Source organism: Streptopelia decaocto (assembly GCF_964273445.1).
Source record: "Streptopelia decaocto genome assembly, chromosome: 4".
Classification (NCBI taxonomy): Eukaryota; Metazoa; Chordata; class Aves; order Columbiformes; family Columbidae; genus Streptopelia; species Streptopelia decaocto.
Window position 1 is genome coordinate 43,758,668 of NC_138658.1, and position 19,285 is coordinate 43,777,952.

At 42.2% G+C, this 19,285-nt stretch overlaps 1 protein-coding gene across 1 annotated transcript; it reads left to right on the top strand.

Moving 5' to 3' along the window:
• The first annotated feature begins 8,477 nt into the window (after positions 1 to 8,477).
• On the top strand, positions 8,478 to 16,295 carry ING2 (inhibitor of growth family member 2). The gene is given in 3 exon segments (XM_082051883.1): positions 8,478 to 8,942; positions 8,944 to 8,947; positions 12,478 to 16,295. Coding segments are annotated over 3 exon segments (1,125 nt in total). The 5' UTR covers positions 8,478 to 8,492; the 3' UTR covers positions 13,149 to 16,295.
• The last annotated feature ends 2,990 nt before the right edge of the window (positions 16,296 to 19,285 follow it).

Sequence of the window (19,285 nt, forward strand, 5' to 3'; positions counted from 1 at the left end):
GTGATAAATGGAGCACCCAAGCTGCCCAGAGCCAATGCATCCTTCTGGTTCACGCTCTCTTGGTATTCATGAAGCTCCCGTGGTAAGCCCTAGTTCAGGTCTGCTGAACTAGCAGTGTCTTTCTTTTTGGTCAACTACAGGCACACGGCCTATCTGCAGGCACAGTACAGTTTGCAAACCCCGCTGGTTTCCAACATTTGCAATTCTTCTTCCAGCAATATCTGCACAGCGACACCTTTTCAGCAATGTCAGAGCCCTGTGCTCAGCACAGGAGACCAGTGTGCAGAGCGGGGAGTAGCTCCGTGCAGAACTAGCTATGGCAGCTCTGACTGCTTCACACCAGAGCTTTGAAAGGGTGCACAAAGGGCTGACAAACCCCCTGGCTTGAGCCATCTTTTTGGTTGCTGTCTTAGTCACTTGAACTACTTAAGTGTCTTTCTTTTCTCCCATAATTCTTCATATGATCAGCTATATGTACATGGGAAAAAAGAGATTTCGAATTAAAATGCTATCAAAGAACCCATCCCAAAAGAAAAAACTAAACTAGGGCACAGCTTTAAGAAGTTCTCTGTTGTTTTTTTTCTTTGTTGTTGAGAAGCTGTAATGAAATCCTGGTGTCCTAGTTTCATCTGCTAAAAAGGATATATGTAAGGCTCTATGAAGCTAACATTTCATGAGCTGTCATCCTTTTGTAGTGCAGGTAGAAGTTGCAGTACAGGCTGAAGACTGCAGACACACTTGTGTAGACAAGCTGAAGCTTGTGTAGTGATTGATGTGGGGTTTTGATTTGTTTGTTTGGACCCTAAAGATTGCACTAAAGCACCTCAACAATTTGGGCTCATTTTCTCTGTGTGTGGACAATATTCTCTCACTTCTATAATAGTTTATGGTAAATGTTGGTCTTCAAATTTGTTAACAGGAGAGAAAAGGTAAAACATCAAACCCATTTCAACTATAGTTGACAATGAAGAGACATGATCTCGTGGTCCAGAGACTGAGGGAAAAAAGCACACATCAGAAGAGTTTTGATGCTTTATTTCACTAAGCAGATCTGTCTCCCGCCTTTCTAAGTTGCAAACTGCAGAGAAAATAACAGCAATATCTGCTTTGTAGAACATTTAGGCTTTTCTTTCAGCTAAAATGTGCATTTTTGCAATGTTTTGCATTGTGTATGATATGACACACTCTTTGTCCATTTAACAACAATGAACTTGTGTTCATGTGCCTTCTAAATGGTTCTGTTACTTGTCACTGCCACAGCAAAGGTATTGCCATTAGCTAGGTTATGTGTTTTTAAGAAAACACTGTAATTTATGCTCATTACCTCTGCACCACTCCCCATTTTAAATCTGCTGTCAGGAAGTATCAATTTTTAGGCTATGACTAATTGTCTTCCTTGCATGCATTTAAACCTGTGCAATTTCACGGATCCCCTGTGATGACAGTTATTGCATGTGGCTGAGCTGGGATACCTGCTGAGGTAGAGCTGGCCTGAGTGGAGAGTCACCAGCACTTGCAGGTGACTATTCAGACATACAGCTGGCCTTTTGTAAATGACAGCCAAGGTTTCCATCTCCCTTTCAATCCCTAACATTCTGTGATTCTGTGAAGACACACCCATACAAGTATTCAGAAAAATGGGCTTTATGTTGATACCTGGTAATGGTCTCAAATATGTTGCAGGCTAATTTGAAAATCGCACATGATAATTTCTGAACACAACTGCCTGTTACTAAGGCAATGAAAGACTGGGCTCCAGTGGTTACCAGTTATTTTCTTCCTCCAGTAGCATTCCTGAAACTAAAAATGCAGTTCAGCTCCAGCATCTGAACCTACAGCCCTTTAAGGTTTGAATTGTCACTGATGGTCAAGTAAAATTAGTTTTTAGGCCCAAGTGGACTGTGAAACTATATGTTTTACATGCCACTGTCAGAGAGCATTGGGCACATTGGGCAAAAGGTACTTTGTTACTAGTAAAAAAGCCGATCTAACCAACATTTGCCTGATTTTCTAAATCCTCTGGTGTTTTACATTTTAACTGCAGTTTAAGAGACAAACTGTATTCAGTCAGGTGCTGCCCATATTTTGACAATAGCCTTTGACCCCAAACCCCTCCTTAGTTTGGAGCAAATGTCACATTTCTGTTTATTATTTTGGGGAAGAGGATGGTTGAGAGGCTAGAGATCATGTTTAACCAGTACTTTTTCCTCACAATTACAACAGCATAATAAAGCAAATGTAAACTCTGTCAGTTATTGGAAAAAAATAAAAGTGTACTTTAGTCATATGTTAGAAGTTTAGAATAATACTGACATAAGTAACTTGACGTAAGTGGTGGCACTGAAAAATTTGCATAGCAGCAGCACCCCTAAGAAGCACATAATGCGGGTGACTTAGTACTACAGAGTTATTTTGTAGATATGAAATTACTCTCTAGTGCTATTTTTGGTGACTTTTCAGTCATACTATATATTAGTATATTTATATGCCAAAATTCTCATCAAGTTTTCAGGGGAACTCTAAAATTCATAAATAGTAACTATAGGCATGTAATTACCCCATTTTCACATAGAGAGTGGAATTCATTTCACTGACATCTGTGACAGCAGACTTGGGCTCCCCTTAAAGTCAATGGAGACATTTTTAGGGCAAGACCTATTTATACTAAGATTCTCTCTCATCTGACATATTTGACTGAATGACTCCCACATTTATCTCTTGAGGTGGAAAGGAGAATACGGGAGAGTATTATGAATGTCTTAAACCATCAACTATTGAAACTATTGAAACTGCCTGCAGGTGCAGTGTCTGCCCTCATTTCACAATCTCTATCACAAAGGTGATAGAGATTATGTATGTTTGTTCCTCTCAAGGGGAAGAAGTAAGAATGTGGCTTTCACATGACCTGTGCTGAGTAGCAGAATCACAGCCACACAGGATGCATGTTAGGATGTAGCTCAGGTAAGAACACACAAAAAATGCTTTGTTTATTGTAGGCAAAAGGGGCTTTGTTCTTTCCCATTAAAGTCACCTGGACTCTTTGTTTACTTAAACAGAGGAGGATCAAGCTTCAAGTAAGACAATAAAGACAGTTGCTGCATATTTGCATAAGGTTAACTTGTTACCATTCCTCACCTGGCTTCCCTAAACATAATCTGCACACTTGCTGAATTGTTCAGCATGGTGATTGTCTCTGGAGCTGGAAAGCAAATCCATCTATTGTTTATGCTTTAAAACAATAGGTGAGGAAGAAGAGTCACTGTCTGAAAGCTGTTTCCTGGAGAGGAAAAGAAGGACATGTTACTTCAGCCACGAGTGGACAGATCCATGTTGTAAATGACAGGGAATGATCCATGTGGCTTTACCCCTTGCAGCAGCCAGTTGCTGCCCCTCAGCTGGCTGTGTCCCCCTCCTCTAAGGAGCTGCAGTTTCTATGTCAGCCAGCATGTTCCATAGCACCTGTGAGAAGTTGGTGTTGTCCAGCTCCTGCTGACTTCCAGAGGGCATTCTGAACAGAGTGGATACTCTAAAAAAGGAGCACTGTGGTTCTGCTCAAAACAAAGTGACAATAAGTCAGTATGCTCTCATGGAAGCAATGATGTCATATAAAAGTGAATTCCTTACACCATGTCCTGCCTTGGGCCTATCAATTTCTCAAAACAATTTTGGGTACAGCCATGGGATTAGAATATGGAAGCTGAATGGGAAGAATTGTAAAAATAAATAGTGACTACAAAACAAAGCACAAAGTAAACTGGGTTTGCATGCTTTACTCCATTTTTTCACTTTGCTTGTGGTAAGATAAACAGAACCCACAAGTCTGAAGAAAAAAGATGAGCTAGATATTGCAGCTGCCTTTTTCCCCATGTTAAAACAAGTCAACTGATCACTAATTTGGGCACAGGAAGAAATTTTCTTTTAGAGCATATTGCCAGAAAACTTGGAGCTTCTCCAGTTTTTGAACAGATGTTTGCATTGGATGAGGAATAACATACATCTCCTGATCAGTACAGGATGTTTGTTACTTGGTGCTAGACGGCTCTTTGATGCAGATGAGTATGATGCTAGCTGGGAAAAAAAAAACCCACCACATCAGAAATCAGTTCTGTGTCATTTGCTTAAAAGAAGCACCCTGTTACCATCCTTGAACATGCCCACTAAATGCTAAGTAGGTCTTTCACAATTACAGCCCCTTCTGGACTTGTCCTCATCAATAATGAGGCTGAAACTCTTCCTGAAAGCTAAAAAAAATCTAACCAACTTCTGTATTATTAGGTGAAACAGGACAGGAATCAACTAGGATTTGAGGATGTAAAATCAGGATTACGAAAGATGAGGGGCAAAACTGCAAATGAGGAATTAATATTTGGATTAAATATCTGGAAATATTTTTATCATAGTATAATTTATTAATATAATTAAATAATCTTTCAAAAAAGAAAAGGAATACTCTGATTGAGACTTTCAAAAACTATACCGAGAAATTATAAAGAAACAAAACTGTTGGGATCTATTCTCCATGAAAAGTAGGGGTAGTTTAGAGACATATGAATAAATCTAAATAAACTGAATATATGACTTCTCTGTATTATTTACACTTGGAAGACAACCACTGAGGTGTGTTTTATGCAACACACCCTAATAATCTCTGATACCACTGTGAATGTCAACCTCAAGCTGACAATTCTCCACTTAGTAGAGAGGGTTGCTGGAAATACGTGGTCCTACCTTCTGTCCATCTCTACAAATAGCAGGGTTTTGCTCTACCACACCTCTTCTTATCTCCAGATTATTTTCACAGGCATGAAAGAAGAGACATAATTGAGTCACAGAGGCTATCAACCTGCAAACTTGAGTCCAGTACATCAAAATGCTCCACTGCTTGCTCCTATCACTTTGAAACATGATCAAACCAGAGAATTGAGCCTTGCTTCTTGCTTTCCTCCCCCCTGAGGATTCAAACATGCAGCAAGCTACAGCTTCTTTTTCCTAGGGGAATCTGCTCTAACATTATCGCTGCATTCTTAAGAGTACTCAAAGTTTAAATCTTTATTCTAGTGTTCAAAAGCAGCAGACAGCATTTAAATTCAGGAAATGTTAGCTGATCTCCACGGTACCTTAGACACTGCTTCCCCCACAGTGACAAACATTAAGTTTTCAGCACAGAAACCACCTACAACAAATGTTACTAATTATTCTAAAAATACTTTCTTGGCTATTTCTTTACTAACAATGCATATATAGCTTCTTCTCCAAAAATGTGATGCCAAAATAATATTTTAAAATTAACATTTAATTAACATTTAATTTCAAATAACATGCTAATTTTTGATGAACATTTTTGCTTTATTTTTCTGCTCGGCAGGGAAAATCTCAATTTCTCGTCTTTATTTCTTCATGAGATGGCAGAACACTACAGCCATTCAAACTTACTATGGGAAAAACAACCCCTCAAAACAGACAAGATCTTTCTAAAGAATATTGTACCACTTATATTAATCTAAGTCCTTTTGCACTAGTATACAGCTTTTTGCCTGCACAGTAACTGTTATCTGTTAATATTATATAAAAGAATTCAATTGATGAGGCTTCAGTTATTCAGAAGTGACAGCAGTGAACACAGAATAAAGTTCCAGAGGTTTACTGCCAACAGAAGTGAGGGTAACTAGGTTATTTTTACTTTCTAAACCTATTTGTGCAAAAATGAGACAAGTAGTATAAAATGATCTGAGGCTTAGCTTCATTAGTCTGAGCTGTCACAATACACAAAAAAGAAGCAGCTGGTTTTACTGGTACAGATTTTAAGGCACAGGTGTCCTCTTAAGAATATGAACACACCGAGTTGCAGACTTCTTGGGTTTTTGGCCAGTGACAACACTAATAAAGAATGTCTTGAAAGTACTGACTACAACTTGTGTTTTAATTCATTTTTATGAACTTGCCAATACATTGCTGACTCAGGCAAAACCATCCATCTACAGCTACAATTCCTCAACATTTTAGACACAGATGTATGAAAATCAGTGTCATGTAGAATACCAGCTTAACAGCTGCATGAGTTGAAAGTTAAAAATGTGTTTAAATACTTTCATGAGCTGTGGTCTTTGAAAATAATACCGGTAGACTGCTGTCATGTGAGATGCTGATCTGTGGGCTGGTCAGATGAAGTCAGTGAATTTCAACACACAAACTTTGTCATAGGACTAGCCATGGAGCTATCTGGCACAGATCCCGTACTAACAGAATCGTAGGAAAAAAGTAGGCTGGAAGGGATCCTCTGAAAGCCATCCAAGCAGAGCTTGCTTCACAGCCAGCTCTGGTTGTGCCAGGCCTCCTCCAGTTAGGCTCAAAAAATATCCAAGGATGGAGACTATACAACCTCTCTGTGCAGCCTGTGCTCTAGATCACATCACCTTGAAATGTTGTTATTTACAGGATTAGTATGGGTAGTCTTTTAGTGCTGGCCACTTAGCTATAGGTAGGAATGCAAGACAGAAGGGGTTTTGGGGGTTGTATTTTTTTTTTTTTTTTTAATTTTACTCTTGAATTCAGTTATCTCTGATGCTGTTTTTTCTAAGTTTGCCAAAAGTAATATTTTTCCCCACTTTTTTCAGGTTCCTGAAATATTATGCAACATACTCTAAAATGTACAGGTCTCCTCAGGGTGTTTCAAGAGTCCACAAGATTTTTTTCCTGATGCTTACCAATTATTATTAATGTACTAAAGGTCAGAAAAATGATAGAGAGGTGGGGATGAAATCTCAACCTTTTAGTACTACTGTCTGCTTTATCTCATTCTCTCAGTAGGAAAAGTATATAGCAAAATAGTATATTTCTACTTTTGTTTCCTACTATACTTGTGGACAACATTTGATACAAATTCTGCAACAGCCTTGGGAAAGACAGGATATTGTCAAAATTGGGAGATTTGTTGGCAGGTGAGTGGGTTTAAAAAGGCTAAACTTCTTTGACATCTTATTTAAAATTCTCTAAAATTATTCCTCAGCATAAAATGTCACTCAGCTTCCCTAAGTAATAGTTTATCACAAATAATTTTGCTCTTCTTTAAAGCTAAATCAGGTAGCTCTTATTAAGGGCAAGAACAGTTTAAGCTGCTGCTTTGTACAGTTGGAGGATATGAATTAATTAGATCCCTCACCCTATCAACTGCTACAGTGAGAAAAGCTTGACTACAGTGCACATTCTTGTGTACCAGACAGAAACTTGCCTTCCCTGCACATAGCTTCTCACTATGCCACCGATACAAACCTCGCCTCATGGTGAAAACTGCTCTTCAGAAATAAATTGTTGCAGATATAGCTCAAAACAGTGTTTGGGAGAGAAACACGCAGGCCATCTGCAAACAATTTAATGCGTGTATATATATTTTATTGAAATAAAACTTACTTGCATTCCTCTCCTGTCAGACACAATGCCTTTGGAAAGGTGTGTTTTGAGACATTTAGTGCCACCAGTGCTGACATCTTATTTAGTATGCCAAAATATTTCAAGAAAATTACAGGATGGTGCAAAGGCAAAGGTTTCACCATCAAACGTAAAACTTCTGCACTTTTCTGCTTGCTTAAATAGCTTTTGAATTATCTCCTAACAAAGTGGGACAGTTCAGGATTATGACTGAAAATACAGTGCAGAGCTTCACGGCCTATATAGGGAGCAAGAGTTATCCATAACAGCCGCAATGTGTCCTCGAGATGAACTCCTCCACGACACCAAAGACGTAATTTTTTCGGAAAAGCAAATTAACATGGGCGGACTGAGCGAGGAAGAGCATTAATCGGTGCTAGTAAGTACAGCCCACGAGAGCAGGAGGAGGCACGCCCGAGAGACCTTCACGGACCCCGGGGTCCCCAGAGCCCGGTCACAGCGCTGCCATGGCAGGCACTGACTGGACGCTGGGTGCTCATTGTCGCTCTCGTCACCTCACACAGGTGCGCGCCCGCGGCAGGGGGCACAGGGAACGCGCCAAGCGGCCCGGTGAGGCTGCTCGGTGAGGCTGGGCGCGGAGCTGGCGCTGCCCGAGGGAGGCACGCGCCCGCCCGTTGGGCAGCGGCCGTTAGGGGAGTCCCGGCCCGGCCCCGCCCCGCCCGGCGCGTGGCGCCTCAGCGCCCCCCGCAACGGCCGCCCGCCCCCGTCCACACACGGGCGCTGCGGGGCCACCTGGCGCGGACAGGGGCGGGGCGAGCAGCTCAGTAGCAGTCGCCCCGCTGCATGCCGTCGCAGGGTGCGAGTAGCCCGCTGCAGCAGCTACCTCTGTCAGGCGGCGACCCCCGCCGACCCCCGGTGGGGGTCACCGCTCCGCCTGGATGCGGAAACAGGGGACGCGTGCGCCCTTAAGGCAGGCTCCGCCTCCGCTCTGGCTCCCGCCCCTTGCCGCACGCAGGGCCAGTAGGGGCGGGCGAGAGGGGAAGGCGCGAGAATGCGAACCCCTCGCAGCACCGCCAGCCGCGCCTTATAAGGGCAGGGCCTCGCGCATGCGTGCAGCCCGGCGGCCAGGGGCGGGGGCGCCTAGTGGGTTTTGCTTCGGCGGCGGCACCGCGGCGGGAAGGGGTGCGGGACCCTGCGGAGCGGCAGCCCGGCCCGGCGCTCAGCCCCCACCGCCCCCTGCGGCGCCTCCGCCCGGCCCGGCCCGGCCCGTGCACCTCGGCCCGCAGCAGGCAGGGCGGCGGCGGCAGGAGGGAGCGGAGCGGGGCCGCTGCGGGGACCCCGCGCCCGGTACGGGCGGCGCGGCGGCGGCGGATGTGCTGCTGGCGCGGGGGGATGATGCTGGCGGGGCCGCAGCTGGTGGCGGGGCCGGCGGCGCCGGGCGGGGAGCGGGCCCGGCTGCTCTCGCTCTACGTGCAGGACTACCTGGAGTGCGTGGAGTCGCTGCCGCTGGACATCCAGCGCAACGCCTCCCTGCTGCGGGAGATGGACACGCAGTGCCAAGGTGGGTGCCGCCGCGGGACGCGGCCTCCGCCACAGGACACCGGGCGGGGGAGGAAAAGGGGGGGCGCCCGCTCGCCGCACATGCGCCCGGCGCGGAGGGGCCGGAGCTGGGGCGGGTCCGGTGGAGGGAGGTGGGCGCCGGGGTGGGCCCCCTGCCGGGGCCTGCGCGGGGCTGAGCCCGCGGCCGTGCCGGGATGTCGCGCTCGGTGTCTGCCGGGGCGGGCGGCGGCCGGTCCCTGCCGGGGGAGGGCGCCCGGCGGCGGTGGGAGCCGGCGGTGTCTCCCTGCCCGGTGCTAGGCCCCGGCTCCGCGTGGGGGGCCGTTCCCCTGTGCGGGGCCGCTGCCGCCGGGCAGCCCTGCTGGTTGAACCGGCGTCGGGGACGGGTTTTACTGCGGGGGTGCGGTTGTCGCGTCCCGGCCGAGCCGTGACCCTGTGCCCCCGTCCCGCCGGGCGCTGAGGTTCGGCGCAAGGGAGGGGGATGCGCGAAGTGTTGTCAGCGTTCCCTGTGCTGATAGAGAGGGTCCCTGGAGCGGGAAGTTACCGCGAACTTCAGTGGAAGACACAGCTTCTTCCAAAATGCAGGTTAAATATCCATAAAATCCATTACGCCTGGCACTCTCGGGCTGCGCAGTCGTGGAATCTTTTGCTTCTAATTACTGCCTTACCGCCTAATGGTACGAGAGTGCCTTCTGAAGAGTCCCATTGCCTGAGCTGTGCAGCAGAGGACTCGCGGCGGGGGGGGGCGCGGGTTTGGCCCGGTGCAGCGGGAGCCCGGAGCCGTGTCTCCCTGCGAATGGGAGGCTTGCTTCGGAACCGCTGAGAGGGGACACCTAAGGCCTTTCAGACGTTAAACGGGCCACCTCAGAAGACAGCTATTGTAAACGGATTCTTTCCATTATCTTTCTAATTACCCAGGAAGATACATAAGAACAGGCTTTTGTAAGTTTCCTGTGTTTTTAGAGTCTAAAGGGCACAGACTTCTCTGCCCCATTTTGAATTTTTAGTCAAGGCTGGACTGTCTAGCAGGCTCTTTACCCAGTCTGTGGTGACAACGCTCTAGATCTGTCTTGAATAGATTCAGCATTTTATTTAGGCTATATCTCCTATATGTATTACTCCAGCCACTAATACAGTACTGGGACCAAGCAGAGGTTTGGTGCTAGTTTTACCAAAGTCTTCAAGTGTTTTTAAAAAAAGCAACCAAAAAAAACCCCACCAAACCCCTAGATATTTGATAAAAATATTTTTGGCTTAAGTCTGAAGATGTGAAAGCAGTGCTATATAATTTCAGCTAATTTAAAAGGTAGTGATAGTTCATGCAGGAGGGAAAAAGCCACTGCTGTGCTTGGAAAACTGAAATCCTTTTAGCTTTTATTAGCTCCACCAAACTTAATCACATTATCTGTAATGAACACTTAGCCTTGCTTTCTCTGTTGTGTGTTTTGTGGGTTGTTGTGGGGTATTGTGTTTTTTGTTTTGGGGGGGGCTTTTTGTTTGTTTTTGGGTGTTTTTTTGTTTGTTTGTTTTTTAAACAAGGGTTTCAGAAGTGTTTAGTTGTGGATGCCTTCTTTACTGTTGGGGACCAACAAGGGGTTTGGTGAACTTGTGTCTCTGTCAGTCCATAAGTTCTTCTTTTTAATGGATGGTGATCCATTTGAAGTGTTCAGCATATCTTCACGGGCTGCATCCTGGAAATAATCTGCTCAGGGTGAATGCTGTTCTGTCACAGCATGACAAAGCAAACAGTTAATGCTTGTGGATTCTCCTGGGCAGGGCATTCCCAATGTGGGAAGTCTGTGTGACTACATGTGCACTTCTCTTCCCTCATTTTAAAAAAAAAAATATGTGGCTGCAGAATATTGTACTCTGGTTATGCATTTCTAGGTCAACAGCCTACAAAGTACCTTACTCTGTGCTTTTCAGGAGCAAAGAGTAAGATTTTTGGGCTGTTTTTTTTTAATCCTCTGTCAGGGCAACAGGCAAGAGATGCAGCTGAAGATGCAGGGAAACAAAGCTTGTGTTTTTAATGGTAGCTGGAATGCTAGTATTGAGAAAAAGTAGGTTAAATGAGTTATTGGATAGGCAGAGTAGTGATTTTTATCTTCCCCTAGTGAAAGTCTAGAACAGAACAAAATGCTGTTGGCTCCTTTTGTTATATGTTTCAGAATTTATAGTAAAAAGTGGCTGTTCATACTTGAGCTACTGTTTCAAGATGTCAGCAGGAAAAAAATCACTGTGGTTGCTGTTGAGATAATATATATATATAGCTTCCATGTAGCTCAAGCTTTGAATCATTTCACAACTGTACAATGCAGACAAATTCTTTAAAAATGAAAGCTGGTCTGTGAAGCATAGATCTTTAGGAAGAGATGTATTGTACTGCATATCTTCTCACTTTAGAAGTAAATAGTTTAGTATCATTCATAAATTCCCTTGCTTGTTTCAATATAAAAGCCTTACGTTGTTTCTGAAGGAACCAGTTCTGTACCTCACTGTGCATCAAGTTGCACTGTCAGTTCTACTAATCTACTTCCTTCTACATTAGCAATTTCTCTGTCTTTTCTAGACCAAAAGTTACAGTAGATCTATATATAAAATATTCTTTTAAAATCCAGCAATATAGAACAATAATGTATAGACTGACTGGCTTATATGGCATTTGCTAATCTCCTATTTGGGTTCATTAAACTTGCTTCTAAGAACTAAGTTTTATAAAAGATTCAGAGCAATTAATCCAGTTATTTTGCATGACTTGCAAGAAGAAAAAAGCTTAGAAGCCAAACTGTGAGCCACTCATTACCAGTTGCTTAAAAATATCCTGTGATGCACTAAACAGTAGGTCACCTATTCTGAAAAGTTCAGCCTTGATTTAAAATGCATCTTGCTGTAATTTGTCTTGGTAGTAGGAAGAGCATTTTGAGTGGTTAAAGTTATTTAAATCCTGATTGTAAATCTGCTGTTGTGTAACTTCAATTGTCATAGTCCTTTTAGAACTACGTCTACTTGAAAGTGTAATACCAAACCTTTAGATGATTAAGAAGGGGAAGGTAGGGGACCAGGATATATAATTCTGGAGTGCTATATATCATGATATATAATGATTGTGCAAGTTCCATGTTTGTTCTTGTGATACAGTCAGCTATTGCTTTGGTTTGTGGCCCAGGCTTTGGAACTATGGTAGTAAGGACTCTTGACATAAATGCCTGCTTGATCAAATGGAGGCAGGATCTGGACTATCCACACTTCAGGAGATAGGCTAACCCATGAAAGGGGAGCATTTCTTTTTCCAATGGCTAAAATAAGTTTGCTTTTCCTTAGAACTTGAGATTCTTTTTTCTTGCAACAGATTGTTATCTCTTAAAACACTGATTTGATGATCACATGCAACTTGAATAGAATATCCAATCTAGCCCACTGGGGTATACTATAATTAAAATTTGTACTATTTCTTATAAGTTAGAAATATCATTTCTATATTTTCTTAAGCATGTTCCATCTTGTGTAATTACTCCTATTATCTTTATTTTATAGAAGCATTAAAAGAAATAGATGATGTCTATGAAAAATACAAGTCAGAAAATGATCCTGTTCAGAAGAAACGCTTGCAGCAGCATCTTCAGCGTGCGTTAATCAATAGCCAAGAACTTGGAGATGAAAAAATTCAAATAGTTACTCAAATGCTAGAACTGGTAGAGAACAGAGCCCGGCAAATGGAAACACACTCTCAGTGTTTTCAAGATCTGTCTGAGAATGAAAAGCCTCTAGAAAAGGCAAAGATGGAGTCCTGCCAGCCAGAGAGATCTTCACGTAGACCTCGTCGCCAGCGAACCAGTGAAAGCCGTGACCTGTGCCATATAGCAAATGGGATTGATGACTGCGATGATCAGCCACCTAAAGAAAAAAGATCTAAATCTTCCAAGAAGAAAAAACGTTCCAAAGCCAAACAAGAGAGAGAGGTTTCACCTGTAGAATTTGCAATTGATCCCAATGAACCAACTTACTGCTTATGCAACCAAGTGTCTTATGGTGAAATGATAGGATGTGATAATGAACAGTGTCCTATTGAGTGGTTCCACTTTTCGTGTGTTGGACTCACCTACAAACCAAAGGGGAAATGGTATTGCCCCAAGTGCAGAGGAGACAATGAGAAAACGATGGACAAATGTACTGACAAATCAAAAAAGGATAGAAGGTCGAGGTAGTGAAAGCAATTCATGTTTTAAAGAGTTGCTCCTTTTATATTAAATGTTTAATTTCCAGAGAACGCTGTTTTAGGAAATGCATAAGACTATGCAATAATTTTTAATCTATAATATTAATGGAGTATTAAAAGCTGTTATACCTTCTGTGATCTTTAACTTTCTGCACTGAATAACCAAATAGTTGAAACAGGGTGGCTTCAGACCTTCGCAGAAGACATTACAAGCATATGGCGCTTGGTTTCAATTTAACCCCATTAGTATTTTTTTTTAAAAAAACCCCATGTGAATCTTGAAATAATGGTGGTGGGAAAGATACTGAAGGACTTTTCATGATATGGGAAAGGCACTGAAAGGCCTCATGTAACTGCTAGAATCTTAACAACTGAATTTATTCTTTATACCAGGTCTTAAGTTTTCAGTTTTTGTGTTAACATCACACCCTTGCAATTAGGGCATTTTAATTCAGCTGTAACTGTAAAAGTCTTCCAAGCTAAAAGCAGACCTCTTCAGTGACTTTCAAATGACCAGGATGTTATTTCAAGGAAGAAAGTACCACTAACTTAAGCGCCTTTTTTTTGGTCAATATTAAACTCTTGTCTTTGTGACTTTACACTTGGGAGTCAATTTTTGGTTATGATAGAATTATGTTGTATAAGCAGTTTTGGATACTTTTAGTGGGTTTTGTTGTAGTTCTGTCAAACAACCTGATGTGGTTTTATTGTTCAAGATGGTCTGTCTAATGCTGAAACTTTTCTTTATTATGTTTTGCCACTGCCTATATAAGCTTTGAAGTGGTATAAGGATTCTTTGAGAGGGGATATGATATATTGGGGAACAGAAATTGCAAATGTGATGGAATCTTGATCCTAATGGATCTGTAGAGAGCTGAAACATGACTGGTATTCTCTGGGATGTAAACTTTGCTTTTTCTCAAGTGGTGTTTGGGTACATGTGTGGCCACACTTGGGTTTAGGCACAGCACCACAGTTCTTGGACTTGGCAACTGTCTAAAAAGCCTGAAGCACAAGTTTTCAATAAAAGTTTTGATAGAGAATAAAAATCAAAACATAAGTATTACTGGCACAGAGCCAGTAGACAAATCCCAGCAGGTTTCTGACAGGCTAAGTTAACTGTGTTGTCCTGAAATATGCCAGTAGTGTTGAAACACTACTTGGGTGGTAGTTAAAAGTGAATTTCCTCACCTCCATGCCTTAAAGTAGGTAGAAAAAAAGATGAAAACAGCTGTTTCTGCTCCTTTGCAATGGGAGATGCTAGTAGAGGAGAAGTGAGAGGTGTACCTGTTGTATCAAAGCTTACACCTAAGGTTCCTGCCCAACAGCGTTCTTCCTTGAGACTGCCTGTGCCCTGGCAAGGCTTGGCAAGGCAGACAGAGCAGCTCTGCAGGGCTGGGTGTGGTGGTCCTCACTAGGTGGGCTGCAGGAGCTCTGAAGTCCCCGTAGGTCTCTGCTCTTTTCTGCTAAGGTCTCCCTTGACAGCACAGAGGGAGAAGCGGCACCATCTCTGGGCAAGCCTGATTGCGAAACACTTGTGCTGAGTTGAGAGCAGCCCAGAAGGGCGATGAGCGAAAGCAAGCCCTGATGGATGAATGCCATCAAAGCTCCCACCAGCATCTCCGCTAGAGGGCTGGGGTGGTTGGGGCTGGATGCGCTGCACTTGGAAGCCTCCGTGCTGTCGGGCCAGATGGTATGAATCAATGCACAGGACTGTAACTATTATAAGCTACGTAAAATACCGAGCCTGTTTCCACAGTTATGATCTGATTCCTTAACAGAATTTAGCATTTGCAAGTAATACTAGTTAACATATGGCAGGGGAGCGTAAAGCCAGTGTTTTGAATTTTTGCTTTGAATTTTAGCTTTAAGTGGTGTAGCTCTGCTGCGGAAACCTGCATGACAGTAAGCAAACAGCTCTTACAGAGAACTCCTGTTAAGAGCTGTGACCATCAGGAGGATAGGAGAGAAGGCAAAGCTTATCCCAAGGCCCTGTCCTGCTTCCCACACTAGTGGTTAATCTGAGATTGCAAAGATAGGCTTCTTCAGGGGGTGGATCATTGCTACTAATGTTGCATGGAGAAGAAGAATTGAGGCCAGCTGTTGGAGACAAGTGTCTTAAGTCCTCCTTTGCTTTTTAGTCCTTTTTCTGTTTGTTATATCTTAATGATTCTTATATTTCGTTTTTGAGAAGACTAGCTGGAAGCCTTGGACTGGGGATTGTATCAATATCTAATGTCTACCTAATGTCAGTGCTCCCTAGTATTAACAAACAAACATAATTTAAGTAAACACTGAAGCTGCAGAACAAAGTACAAGTGAGATTTTAACTGTTAATATTACTAATTTATCTTGAAAAGTATTGGTTTAATTTCTACTTGCTAAATCAAAAATACTTTTTTCCAAGGCAGAGAAGAAAGCTGTGAGCCTGATATAATTGTTCATTGGAATAATTGTTGAAATAGGAGGTATATACAGAAAGAAAACTTCAGATTCTGAAAGTGGTCCAGATAAATATCTCTAAGGCGGGGATGCTTTCTTTTATGCTAATGGCCCTTCTAGTAGGGAATATGAACTCCCAAGGTTTCCGGTGAAAGATATTGCTAGGGAAACAGCACTTACCTATTACATGAAATTGCTCAACACAGAAATAATTCAGTTAACAGGAAGACTAGCAGTGTGCCTTGAATATACACGGTTGTATATAAAGTTACCTCTTTTAAATAATCTGGTTATTTTGTCATTAAAACTCACATGAGAAAAGATCTGATGTAATTTGGCATTTAGCATTTCACCACTTTTTTTAATCAAACCCAGATTTTGTGGGTTTGCATGTGTTTTCTTAGAACATCAATGGTAATTGCTCAAGATGTGCATAAGATGCTAGTATGAAATCAGAAAGGTAAGTAGAGAGCTCTTATGTTGCTTCTTAATGTTGAGTTCCTTTTCTTAAAGGGAAGAACCTCACTAGTGAAGTGAAAATGAGAAGTATGCACTATTAAACAAGTTACTATTCAAAATATGTATTGATTGTCGTAAGGTAAGTCTAGGTTCTTGCAAAAAAAAAAAAAGTGGGGAGCACAGGTGCTTTCAAATTTGATAGATGCATATGTAACTAGACGGGGAACTGCTTCTTCCTTGTGAACATTAATGCTATATCCTAATTCAGCATGGATCAAAAGTCAAGGTTACATCTTGTTTTCTTAAAGCTTGTGAAAATATGGTAAACTTCTAAGTTCTTGGTTTTGCCTTTCAGCTGTGAAGCGATGCAAGTTCATCAGCAGCAAAAGGTCCCTGTAAACTATTTAAAAGGAATGGTATCTGAGCAAGAGTGTTTCTTGATCATTATCCCATGGACAAGTTTGATTAATCTTAACAAAATAATAATTAAATGAAACTTTAAAGCAAAATACATACTCCTGATAGAAAATACATACACCTTACTCTTTGGAAAGCAAAATGAGCAATTTAATATTTGTTGTCTATAGGAAAAGGCCATTTTGCTATCTCCAGCAGCTACTGCATTTTTTTTTTTGAAGTTCGGGCAGGTCTGGTGTAGTACACAAGATCAATACAGGTTTCCTCCAGTTGCTGTGTATTAACTTCATTCACTTGTGTAAGCTGCCTGAATCCAAACACAGTTAATTACTACCCATGATAGGTACAAATTCTTTCAGTGTTGTCTCCTGCATGCTTTTGTACATTCATACCTGTTGATTGCTAAAATGCGCAGTGATAATATGTCTGTATTTACGCTAGTTTTAACTGTGTTTCCCTGCCAAGCATTAACTAATCTACACACCCAGAAGTGGTAATGTGGTACTGACAAATCTTGAATCTGGTACAGAAGGGTTGTGAAATGCCCTCTTCTTCCCTGAGTTTATCTAAGGATTTCCTGCTTTTGTTTTAGAGCTGAAGTGGGCCTTTTTACAGATGATGCATCCTAATGTTGAAGACTTTCACTTAAAAGCCTATAACTTCAGCTGGAAGGAAACTACTACAGTTTGTCTGAATTCATACTTTAAAAAGGAGCATTTTGGCACTTCTGTGGTTTGCACCATTTCTGACTGCAACCAGTCTGCTTTTTGAAGTCTTAATCTGGGTTTTTATTCTTTAGACCCAGCTGGACTGAACTGCACTTTGCTTGGTCTCCCATAAACACCAAACAGTCTATTGGCACAAAACTGTGGTGATGGCCACATCAGCAAGTTAAGGACTTGGAGTTCTTTCTCCCTCTTACCTGCATACATTTTTCTTTTTATTAAGAAGTCTCATCTCCAGTAGTTCTGCAGGTCTTTGACACTGGCACCTCAGACCAAAAAAGTAGCACAGATTTCATATAAAAGCCCAACTTGCTTTAAATGCTGCAATCTAATCTAGACCCTTTCTATCTTCCATACATACTTTACAGAGCAATGATAAAAACGCCTGCAAATCATGAAGATACTTTATCATGTCAATATGTCTGAAGTTCTGTTGCACATTCCAAAGCTAATACTACCTTGGTAGCTATTGCTGGCTGAAGCCCAGTTTAAACTCAAATGACAGATGTATTAGTACTGAAAGGCATTGTATCTACTCAGTGAGTGTCAGCAAAGAAATGTGTCATGGGCAAAGAAAAAGCAACTTATGCTATAGCTTAGAAGTAGCATATCTTCCTCTGACAGGACCAGCAACCCTGGCTAGTCTCTGCAGAGAAGACAAGGCAGGCCAAGTATGGTTTGACCTGTGGAATGCCACCAGACAAATTGACTGAGATACATGTTTGAATGTGCTAGACCAGTCAGGTAAGGTCAGGGAAGTAGTGGTGCTTACTGTTCTGTGAGAGTTTCCTATAGGAGTCTAGCTCAAAGGCTAAAAAACCTTGAGCGGAGATGTGTATCTCACTGCAATTCAGAGTAAAACATCTGTTCTTGAAGATGTGCATTTCCTGTCTTATTCTCCTCACCTCTCAAAAGTTCTTTTGAGGTACTTTAAGCAGTTTCCTTGACCATTATAGCTTTCTGAATCCTATGGACAGTGTATAGCTTTTCATGAGCACAGAGAACAATTACATCTCTGAATACCTGTCTTCAAGAGATTTAAGATGCTTCATGTCTTGAATCATTGGACAGTCTAGTTTCCTTCAGGCTCTTCCTGGCCACTAGTGGATACTTCTCCAAAGAAGTCTCTTTCAGTGGAATGGACAGTTGGTTTTGCATCCAATTCTCTCAAGATGATGAGCAGGGCTGCCAATCAAACCCACAAGAATTGTTTTTCTGTGCAGTGCTTGTTAGGTGGGACATTTTTCTGTCAGTGGTAAAACCAGATGTTACCGTGCAACTGTTCAAGTCCCATAAAACTTACATGTCCTAGAATGAAAAAGGTGTTTATTTTTTACTGTTATCATGCCTTTCTTATAATACATGCCATCAAAAAGTTGAAAAAGTTTGAAGTCCTCTTTGTGCCAATTTTCTGATTACCCTACAGTTTTTGGAACAGCTAGATGATTGTGGATTTCCACTACAGCTGGCCAGTAAACAGTTCTACTTCGTGAAAATTCAGGAAAAAAAGTTAAACGATTGCTTTTGAATCCAAATATCTTCTTAAGATCAAGCTCATATTGCATCTGAATTATTTTTAATTTTGGTTGGGGCAAGGTAAGAGTTATAAAAGCTTATTTTGACAAATTCTGCCCTTTTTTTCCCCACCTATTTCTGCATTCTTTTGGTTTTCTTTTGGTACGGCAAATTTGGTTTCAAGTCAGCTAGCTATGTTTTTACTGCAAGTATTAGACTGGACTGCATCTCTTTTCCTGCAGCTGTGTTCTAGCAAAACATTACTGACTGTAGCATGCCCCATTTTGTACTTCTCAGAGATGTACTTTGTGCATCGCACGCTGCTTTCTTAAATATATAATACATCAAAGAAGTTATGAGTGGCATACAGATAGGTTCAAAGTGTAATTACTCCTATTGCAAAGACCTGTTTTCCAGTGAAGAGATTAGTGCTTAGTGGGCACATAGAAAATAAAATCACCGCCAAATATTTGCTTCTGCATACTTAGGGAGTACCCTCAGTGAAAACGGTAAAACTGCTGAATGAATTTCACTACAGTGGGTAGTTGCGCACATAGACTAGTAGAAA